The 11,461-nt window shown below is 31.8% G+C and overlaps 1 protein-coding gene across 1 annotated transcript; it reads left to right on the top strand.

The window, feature by feature from the left end:
* Positions 1-8,668: 8,668 nt before the first annotated feature.
* On the top strand, positions 8,669-11,340 carry LOC113363870 (presequence protease, mitochondrial-like). Its single transcript, XM_026606357.1, is given in 7 exon segments — positions 8,669-8,806; positions 8,983-9,474; positions 9,477-9,560; positions 9,563-10,378; positions 10,381-10,563; positions 10,566-10,646; positions 10,649-11,340. Coding segments are annotated over 6 exon segments (2,331 nt in total). The 5' UTR covers positions 8,669-8,806; positions 8,983-8,999.
* Positions 11,341-11,461: the final 121 nt, after the last annotated feature.

The following is an 11,461-nucleotide window of genomic DNA, read 5'->3' as shown; positions in this document are numbered from 1 at the left end:
ACTTCTTGTAATACTATCACTCGTCTTGCATTGCATTTTTATATACTTTCTTAAAAAAAATCTATCAATACATAAAAACAGACAGAGCATCAGCAACCTAAATTAAAAAAAACTTATTTTTCCATTAATTGATTATTTTATAAATATAATCTACAAATTTTGAAAAAGACATGTATTTCTGTTGTTTGCAATCTCAAAAGTTATGAAGTGCTGGTTAGGAACTGTATTTTAAGAATGCTTCTTAAAGATTTGATTTACAAAACCAACATTCATCTATAAAATACCACATATGATATAGATTGAAACGATTTACCGCCATCGGTTTGAATAATAAAACCCCTGTTTTTGCGACAAACTTGATATTATATGGATGCCTTTTCCGATATGGAAGATTCCTGTTGTTGTTTACTTGAATCGAATTGAACCGTTATGCATTTAAAACCATATATCGTGATCACAACAAAAATTAATATGCATAAAAATAAAAAATAAAAGCAGATGCAATATGCAGTAGCATAGAAAGAGTTTTCATTTATAATACGCATTTGTTATCTAATTATCTTATAATTAACTTACCTAAGAGCTGTCTCAAATGTTTGACAAATAAGGCATTTACGTGTGCTTTTGCACCCTTCTTGTCACGTTTTTCAGCGATCATATAATGAATTTGATAATCCGGCTTCACAATTTTTCTGCAATGTATATTCGTTTGCAATAGAACATTTAAGGAAATACATGTAACTCACAGAACTATATATAATTGACACTTCACACATAATTTTTACAGTAAACTTAGCGAGAAATAATCACCTAGATTTCGGTTGTTTCTTTCTGCGGTACAGAATCCACAAAATTGTGGCCAGCGCACTTGCACCGACAGCATTATTTCTTGTGACTAATTTACTAAAATTATTTGTCATTTTTAAATTATTTAACAAAACACAACTACACAAATTAACAAAAAAATTTGGAAGAAAGATTTCACATGAAATAACTTTATTGTGCAAATCGCAAGCGAAAAACGTCCTTCGACAAGAACTCCGTGCGCCTCTGTGTGGGTTTGTGGTTCGGTGCCCTGTCGTGAGACAAGTGTCAGATTAAACGCAGGCAGCCAACACTCATATGACGTAAAGCGCGCGTGCATAACACAACACAAAAATGGCGCTCAATTCAAATTCAAATTACGCAGAAGATAATATTGTATTTTCACTATTTTCATATCATTTATGCGTTTATTATGATCAGACATTGCTTATTATAAGTATTTTATACTGCTATGCTCTTTATATTTTTCAAGTTCATTGATACAACCGTCCTTTTTTAATTCCAAATCAAAGAATATTATGTAAATTGTAAATGGCATAAATAACTTCGATCTGAAGCATAGGTTCCCAAACATTTTTGTGCCGTGGACTCATTGGGCTTTGCTATGAGCCCCCTAATTACACGATGTCGATTTTTTTGATAAATTCATAACTGTACTAAAGTTTATTATTAAATATTTGAAACTAGTGTCTTAAGGCAAATTGCTGGAACTTCCCGTACCATAATTAAAAATCTTGGTACGGAACCGAAAAAAATTTACACAAAATGTGTACGCATTATTAAAATCTCTATAACATATCTGATAATTTGATGTACATATGTCCAATAAACATTTTTGACCGTTAAATGTCATTTTTTTAACTTATTTTTATTGAGTCTATAACCGTCTTCGCCAAAAACTAATCAGCATATCTTCTTATCAATACGAATCGAATGTTTTTTGAAATATTGATCGATGTTCCCGAAATCGTCGACCAAAATTTGTATCCGCACACACACATACATCTATTTTTTCTAAGGTATGCCAAAATATTCAGAAACCTTTGTAACGTAAAGATATATAAAAATTTTCATTTTCGATTTTTTTGCAGTTACTATAACTTACACTACGAGAAATTAAAAATACATGCATAGATAAAAGGAGAGTATACATGTTAATTTTGTACATTTATTTATTGGATTTAAAATAACAAAAAGTAAAGTTAGTGAAAAATAAATATCAATATTTAACTTCCCGTAGGGTAAGTTATAGTAATCGCAAAAAAATCGAAAATGAAAATTTTTGCATTTCTCGACGTTTCAAAACCTTCTGAACATTTTGGCATACCTTAGAAAAAATGGATGTATGTGTGTGTGTGTGTGTGTGTGTGTGTGTATGTATGTATGTATGTATGTATGTATGTATGTATGTATGTATGTGTGTGTATGTATGTGCGGATACAAATTTTCGTCGACGATTTCGGGAACACGGATCAACCGATTTGAATAATTCAAAAAACATTCGATTCGTATTGATAAGGAGACGTGCTGATTAGTTTTTGGCAAAGGCAGGTCTAGCCGTTCCGAAGATACGGGGCAAAAAGTGCCACGAACGGTACCTCCGTTTTTAAGAGAACGGAGCGTCCGATTTGAATAATTCAAAAAACATTTTACTTGTATTGACAAGATGTAGAATTGGTCAAATTTTCATGGAGGTAGGTCTAGCGGTTTCGGAGATCTAATGAAAAAAGTAAAAAATAATGCCATTCGGCGGTTAAAAATTATCATTAGACATATGCACATCAAATTATCAGATATTTTATAGAGATTTTAAAAATAAGTATATTGTTTTTTTTACATTTTTATGGGTTCCGTACCAATGCTTATGCGTTGGACGGCGGCGCGGCACATGCGCGCTTTGATATTTCGTCTCTATGCAGTTCAAGCAGTGCGATTGCTTTGAAAAAAAGTTCAGAATTTCCAAAATATGTCAAAATGAAGAAAACATTTTTTACAAAAAAAATTTTTTGTATCCAAAAAAATTTTTTTTTTTTCATATAAATTTTTTTTTTCAAAAAAAAGTAATTTTTTGTCAAATTTGTAGTTTCTCAAATCTATTTTTTTTTTTATTAAATTTTTTTCAAACATGTTAATCGTTTTTAAAAAAATAATAATTTTTGGTACGGGAAGTTCCAGCAATTTGCCTTAAGGCACGATGCCCTAATTGCCTTAAGACAGAATTCCACTTACAGCTAGTTAGAAACAATTTTGTAAGAATTAATAATAGACAATTTTGTAAAGTTTAATATTACATCTCCAGGCTAATGATGTCAAGTCTACTTCTTTTTTTTGTTAGAAGATCAGTAATAACGCTAAACCTCCTTTCTATATACTGTTTATTTCACAACTATTAAATCGTTTTTCATCTTTAGTATCTATGAATACTATAACGGTCTCAAAAAGCGCAAAGAATTTTGTCTTGCCTTTCTATAGGGTCTTCACAAACTCAATCACATTGCGACCACAAATCGAATACCCTTATGTTACAACTTGAACATTTTAATAAAAAATATTTTTATTTACTTGTTAGTTCTATTTATAAATATTTTAAATGCCTTTTTATTATAGTAAATATATTTACTATAATATGAATATTAACGTGGTGTGTCGTGATCCACTACGGTGGACCCCATAGATAAAAGAAGGTGGACCCCTACTTTTATTACGTGGTCTCCAATTTTTTTTCCTGGCGAGAGTCTATGTGGACCACTTTAGGAATCACTGAACTAAAGTGTAGCAGAAACTTCATTAAGTTAATTAACTTTACAAAAGTAATCAAAACCAGAAACAAATACCGAAATTGGTATAAATATCTATATTAAAACTAATTAGGAAATAGCAAAATTTTTTATTTAGATTTTTGCTTAAAACTTTTAGTTAAATATTAGGCTTATAAGAGAATCCATAATCCTAAACAAAATCCTGTCAATTAGGATTTGTTTGTATGTGTTGCACTATATTCCAGAGGTAAATGAGGCAGCAACAACTAGTTATGTTTATTGAAAAACAGGTTTTGTACTACCTGGGAAACAAAACTGTGAACCTGAACTTCAATAAACAAAGCCAGTTTATCAGTTGAGATTTTATACTTAATTTAAATTGGGCTCGCCCGTAGGTAAGCGGTTGAGAGCGAAGGGACTTGTTTCAGAGGTCCCGGGTTCGATACCCACTTGGAGCAACAGTGACAACGATTTTCACTTGGAAATATAGATAGCAATATGTTTCCAAGTAAAAATAGCCCTCACCCGGCATTGTCCCACACAGCACATGGTTGACATAGGGTCAACCTATGGTCGTCACAATGGGCTGTAGGGTTAACCTATGGTCAACCCACTGGTACCATATATGAACATAGGTGAACCCATGGCGGCACATATGTCAGAGCCCTGGTTTGACCCATGGTCAACCCGCCGGGTTCAATACGGGTATGCTATGGGGCTGGAATGGTATCGCGATGGGTCAAAATGGCGGTATATAGTGCAACAATTGTTGCATACTTTCCGTGCGTATTTGTATTAAATATAAATAATCCATATAGTTATAAAAATCAAATGAGCTAAAACTGCAACTCCATAAGTAATATATTTATTAAAAATAATTTCATTTACATTACTAGAAAATAACTAAATTAAACTAACTTAACTAAATTTTTGGTGATTATTATCCTAAAACCTATTATTTTCTATGTATAGTATTATTATTATTTATATAATTTAAACTAATTATTCACATTGGGTTCACCATCTTCTAAAGCACTGAAAATAACAAAATTTGAATTATAGTTTTACAGGTTTATTTTATCAAATAAAAAATGTTAGTTGACATTTTCGAAATATGTGGAATATATTTCAACTTACGGAAAAATGCAAATAAATCTGTCATGGGCATGACGGTATATGTATATTTAGCAGTATATATAATTGATTTGTCCACTTTTATCCATTGGGTAACATCATATTTAGCGATATCTCTGCTATTCTCACATCTGTCAATAGCTGCTCCACATCTAGCAGTTCTGCCTCTGTCCGAACAGGAAATTTATTATAAACTGCCAGTGTATAATCAGGCAAATCATCCTTCATATCACACTGGCATCACTGCTTATTAAGCCTATATTCATTAAAACCTGGTGCCGTAATGAATCAGCCTTTTTATTAATATTGAATGTAAAATCTGAACAATATACAACCTTATACTGAGGTTTACCACAATATTCTATCAAATGTCCTTCGAAATGCATAGACATCTCACAAGCTCTAGGCATGGCTACAGGCCTTACATGTTTTCCCATAAAAAGTTCTTTTACCTCAAAGTATCTTTCATAACTTTGCTGCAATGGTTTCTCTGACTTCCGTATGTATTTTTTCAAGACCTGCATGTAATTCTCAAATTTAAAGGCACTAAATGAATCAAGTGTACCAAAACTTCTGGTGTCATTAGCTAAGTGTAAAATGTTATATATATTATGACTTACATAATGATCTCCATATAAAACCTTAAATCTTTCAACAAAATGATGAAGTAGTTGCTGAGCATAATCTAAAAGATCATTTAATAACGTGTTGCTACATAAAATTTTAATAGCAATATGTAAAGTAAGAAAATTTTTATAAAAGTCATTTGAAATATGACATGAGATTTCAAAACTACTGGACCACTATACAATAATAATTGTCTAAATTCTGTAGCTTTCCATGGTCTCATATATTTCAATGATCGAGGCTTCCTAGCAAAGTCCTTGGATATATAAATCTTTAAGCTGCATAAAAAATTGGAAAAGTCATTAGTTTTAGCACATGGCAAACGAATTGGAAGCTCACCTTCAGTCCACAAAAGCATCAATCTCTTAACTGCTCCTAAACAAATCAAATTCATATAGTCAAGTGGTACATTAGTAACTAAACAAATGTACGGTATTTCAAGCAATCTCGTATAGCCATTGTGGTAGTCTTCATCTTCTAAGCTTCGAAAGTGTTCAGCTGTTCTTGCAGGTGATTGCATTTTTGGAAAGCAAATTCTGCGATTAATATTTGAACCACGAGCAAGACATTTCGAGCAACAGAAGCAGCCTGTGTGTCCCTTTTCTGCAATATAAATGATTTGGCGGGAGTATCACAAACAAAATATTTGATGCGTACCTTATATTGTTTCCCATTGTGATCAAAACCCTCAGTGCTTAATAGACCAAGCTGACATGTTCGAAGAATTCGAGAGAGGCAAACCATCTACATTAATTTCTAATTCAATGATAGAAGATATCAATTTCAACCTATCAATAGAATCTTTCAATCCAGTTAATAAACCAAAATGAATATATTCACCTGGACTTACAACTTTTGATACAGCAGTTCTTTTTGTTTTCAGAAGTGTTCTACTATCTGCTGGTAAATCACTGAAACAATCATGAAGTTTTAGCCCTTCAAGTAGTGCGAATACAGCATTATGAGGTATCTGACAATTCACAACCCAGTCTGCTAAAAATTGTCTTGCATCAAAAACTTCAGTTATATCTTCATTGGAACTATCCTCGCTATATGAAAGAGAAATATAATCATTTGTTTCAACATCACCCTGTAACTCTGCCTGGCAAGAAGACGGTCCTTCAAAGTCATCTCCAATAGAAGCATTAGTCGCAGTTTCAATATTATCTATTGTAAAAGCACTAGTACTAGGCAATCCTTTACGCATTCAGAGTTCTGCAAAACACTTTCCGAACGTAATTTCTGCACTTCCCAAAAAAGTCTTCTATAAAAATGTCTATCTGACACAGTCGCAATGTGTTTGCGAATTTTTTTATCAGACATATATATTTATAGAATTTTTTTTGACAAATTACAGAGTCAAACGACAAACAAATTACGAATATATTATATTCTAATATTGTTTAGAATTTTAGTAGCATAAGTATACGTATACAGTACTCAGGTTATATTTGTTCATCGTGTTTATCTATGACAGTCATGAGAACAGACAAAGAAATACAAATGCCGAACAACATAAGTGCCGCCATCTGTGCGCTAGTTGTGCAAACGCCGCGCACGCGTATGCGCATGCGCGGTATATTTGAATACATTTTTCATTTGCCCATAACAACTCGGTGAGTAATGGGTCAGAGTAGGTCGACCATTGTTTGACCCGGCGCGTAACGTATGGGTCTAAGCCCACTGCGTCATAAATTGGCCCATAATGGGCTTATAATAACCCGGTAGGCTGTAAATGGTACCAAACAGGTCGACCATTGTTTGACCCGTGCTGTATGGGGTTGCACCATACTTATACCCTATTACAGAGATTGTAATAAAAATTTATCATAAAAGAGATGTGACAACTGTTTGGGTTGCCATCTGTAATAAAACAAACGTAGTTTGTAAGATAATCACAACAGCTGATAGAACACATAAGTTCTGATCGCTGTTCAAATAAAAAAAAAAATAATAATAATAACAGCCTTTTTTATGGTATTTTATGTTTATTTATCTATGCTATCATCTGTGAAAGACATTCGAGATATAAACCATAGATAAATAAGCATAAATATAAACATTAGGCTGATATAAACATTGTCCTGTCAGCTACAACTATTATTTTCAATATTAACTTTCCGTAGGGTAAGTTATTATAGTAATCGCAAAAAAATCGAAAATGAAATTTTTTATAAATCTTTACGTTTCAAAGATTTCTGAACATTTTGGAATACCATAGAAAAAATGGATGTATGTGTGTGTGTAAGTATGTGCGCGTGTGTGTGTGCGGATACAAATTTTCGTCGACGATTTCGGGAACAGGAATCAACCGATTTCAATAATTCAAAAAACATTCGATTTGTATTGATAAGGAGACGTGTTGATTAGTTTTTGGCAGAGGCAGGTTTAGCCGTTCCGAAAATACGGGGCAAAAAGTGCCAAAAACGGTAATGCAGTTTCTAAGGGAACGAAATTTTTGGGAAGGCAGGTCTAGCGCTTTCGGATATCTAGTGAAAATATAAGAATATATATATAAAATATAAGCAAACTCGCTTTGAGTATATATATCAGATGAAGTTTACAAAACGTAATTTTCCCTTGAAAATACAATATAATAATGATATATACTGATTTAACTAAAAAAATCGGCATGCCAAAATTAACATTTTAATTATTTTTTATGTCATTGCATGTTTATTAAAGTTATTTCTATAAATTATTTCTTCAATAATATTACGTACTATTTTGCCGCAGAATCAGGGGAAATTAAATAAAACTTATTTATGTATTATATTTTACATGGGGATAGGTAATAGCTGTACTAGCTGATATATTAATGTTTGCACGTAGCGTAAAACCACGTAAAACTGTCCAATACAAAAGCCTTCAAACACCGAAAGCAATGTAATAAATAAAATAGTAAAAATTGAATTCAAACAGGCCGAAACCATCAGTGACAAACGTAATAAATTCAGGTTTGTTTAAATGATATTCAAATAAAACTTATCTGTTAATGATTTTCTATTAAAATCATAAATACAGATAAAAAAATTAAGAATATTAGGCATGCTGTATTCTTTTGTTTTATACATTCTGTATTAATCGACTCGTGTTAAGTTGTTCAGTGTTGAAATTGTTATATTAAAATTTGTATTAAATTTGTATAACATTATTGATGTTGAGATAAAACATATAGTTTACCACGCGGCGTAATTATAAGTGATGGTTTAATGATTATTTAAAGTGTTAATTTGAAAGCAATTTTATAAAAATTGCTAATTACCGAACACATTGTGTATTTACTCCAATCGTTCGTCAAATGTTTTATATCAAAAACCGTGCAGAATTCGGTCCCGAAATCCACTAATACATTGTGTAATATATTTTGTTACCAAAATTATTCATAAAAAAGTTCAAAACATTATAAATTTAGTGAGCAATGTTCATTGACTAATTATTGTGTTGAAAATAAGTAATATGTAAGTATTATATTGTATTTACAATATTATTTTATGCTAAGTGTTCCTAACCTATAACTTTGTAATAATCCTTTCCTACAAAAACTAATAGTTATACTCGTCTAATTGTTATGTGAAAGTGAATTTAAAACTATAACAAAATAATAAATTATTAAAGTTTAACATTAACTTTTCAGCCTGAAAACTATTCAAGATGTATTCTAAGGCTTTTGATACTTTTAACGTGTTGAACAAGAAAAACTTGCTTAAACTGGGATTACATTCTAAAAAATATTCAACAGATGTCACAAATACCATAAAACCCAGAGTTATATTTGCCAAACAAGAATTAGACACCGATGATATCAGAGTCGGTAGTGTCTATCATGGCTTCAAATGCGAGGACATACAGAAGGTTCCTGAATTTAATTTGACAGCTTATAGGCTTGTACATGAAAAAACACGCACAGAATATTTGCACATAAATAGGCCGGACCCTAACAATGTATTCTCAATCAACTTTCGCACTACTCCATTCGATTCCACAGGCCTTCCTCATATTTTGGAACACACAGTTCTCTGTGGCTCGAAAAAATACCCAGTACGAGACCCGTTCTTCAACATGTTGAATAGATCTATTAGTAATTTTATGAATGCCATGACTGGCCCCGATTTCACCTTCTATCCTTTTCAACAGTGAATGAAGTGGATTATAGAAATCTACAAGCTATTTATATGGATGCTGTTTTTCATCCTAACCTGTCTCATTTAGATTTTTGCAAGAAGGCTGGAGACTTGAGCAAAAGAATTTAGATGATAAAAAGTCTGATTACTCCATCAAAGGCGTTGTTTATAATGAAATGAAAGGTGTTTTTGCAGATAATTCAGCTATATTTTCTCAAACATTTTTAAATACGATATTACCAGATCATACTTACAGATATGTAAGTGGAGGACACCCTCTGCAAATACCAAAATTGACACATACAGATTTAGTTAATTTTCATCACAAATATTACCATCCAAGTAATGCTAAAATTTATAGCTATGGAAATTTTTCTCTAACTAAATCGTTGGCATTTGTAGATGATTATGTTTCCAAATTTGATCCTGTTGATGCTAGTTACAGCATAATACCTAATCAAAAACGATGGACTTCTCCACAAAGTCATCATGTAACATGCAGATATGATAATATGGGGGCACCGTTCGAAAAGCAAAATCAAATAGCAATTGGCTATCTTATGTCAGACATAACAAATATATATGAAACATTTTTATTGCAATTCATCACTGAATTGATGATTGTAGGCCCCAATTCATATTTCTACAAGAGCCTAATTGAACCCAATATTTCAGGTGGATATAATGGTACCACAGGATATGAGAGTCAATTGAGAGATACAATGTTTGTAATAGGTTTGCAAAACATTGCAAAAGAAGATTTTGATAAATTTGATAAGATCTACAATGAAACGATTGATGAAGTTATTGCTAAAGGTTTTGATGCAAACCATATCAAATCTGTGTTGCATCGAATAGAACTAAACATAAAACATCAAAGCACAAAATTTGGCTTAAACTTACTTTTGGACTGGTACCACTGTGGAATCACAACGGTAATATCATGATGAGCTTACAAATGAACAATCTTGTTAAGAGTCTTAAGGAAAATCTTAAAGACCCTACTTATTTGCAAAAGCGAGTAGAGAATTATTTCAAAAACAATAACCATAAACTTACTCTGACAATGACTCCAGATACAGATTATGAAAAAAATTGATTGAAGCTGAACATGAATTATTACTTTCTAAGGTTAATGTTTTATCTGAGGAAGATAAAAATAGAATATACGAGAGAACAAACAACTTGAAGTATTACAAAAAACTAAAGCAAACGTTGATATGTTACCCTGTCTTAAGCTGAATGATATTCCTCTTGAAGTTAAGAGATCAGATATTAAGGTTAAGGAAATAAGGGGTGTTCCTTTCAACATATGCCATGCCGCTACCAATGGCATAGTTTATTTCAGGTCTATTTTAAGCGCATCACATTTGAATCATAGCGAAACAATGCTCTTACCATTATTTAATTCAATGTTGACTAAATTTGGTACTCAGAATCATGATTTTAGATCATTTGATCAACTAGTTAATATGAAAACGTCTGGCTTAAGTGTATCTACACATTTATCAGAAAATTTGAATGACTTTAATAAATATGAACTAGGACTCATATTGAGCAGTTTTTGCTTAAATGATAACAGTAAAGATATGATGTACTTATGGAATGAAATATTTGATGGTCCTCTATTTAACGATGAGTCAAGATTAACAATGTTATTAGAGAATTACTTATCTAATTTATCTGTCGGTATTGCTCAATCTGGACATTTGTATGCTATCATGTGCTCGAGTGGATTACTTCAGGAGTCCTCTGCTTTGAAAGAAAGTCTATCAGGGCTTCAACATATAGATTTTATGAAGAAGTATGTTGCGAATAACAAACCAAGTGAAATTTTACAACCTTCAAAGAAATGGCTACTAAATTATTGACTCGTGATAGAATGAGATGTTCTTGAACATAGATTTTAAAAATGATTCTCAGATCTTTGAACATGCAAAATGTTTCTTAGAAAACACCAGATGTACAGAAGATAAGAATATGAGTCATGTG

The sequence above is a fragment of the Ctenocephalides felis genome, unplaced genomic scaffold, assembly GCF_003426905.1.
Source record: "Ctenocephalides felis isolate EL2017-DRISC unplaced genomic scaffold, ASM342690v1 CF-g0.4_SCAFFOLD_00356, whole genome shotgun sequence".
In the NCBI taxonomy this organism is placed as follows: Eukaryota; Metazoa; Arthropoda; class Insecta; order Siphonaptera; family Pulicidae; genus Ctenocephalides; species Ctenocephalides felis.
Note: the sequence above shows the minus strand (reverse complement) of the source record. Positions and strands in the feature narration are given on the sequence as shown.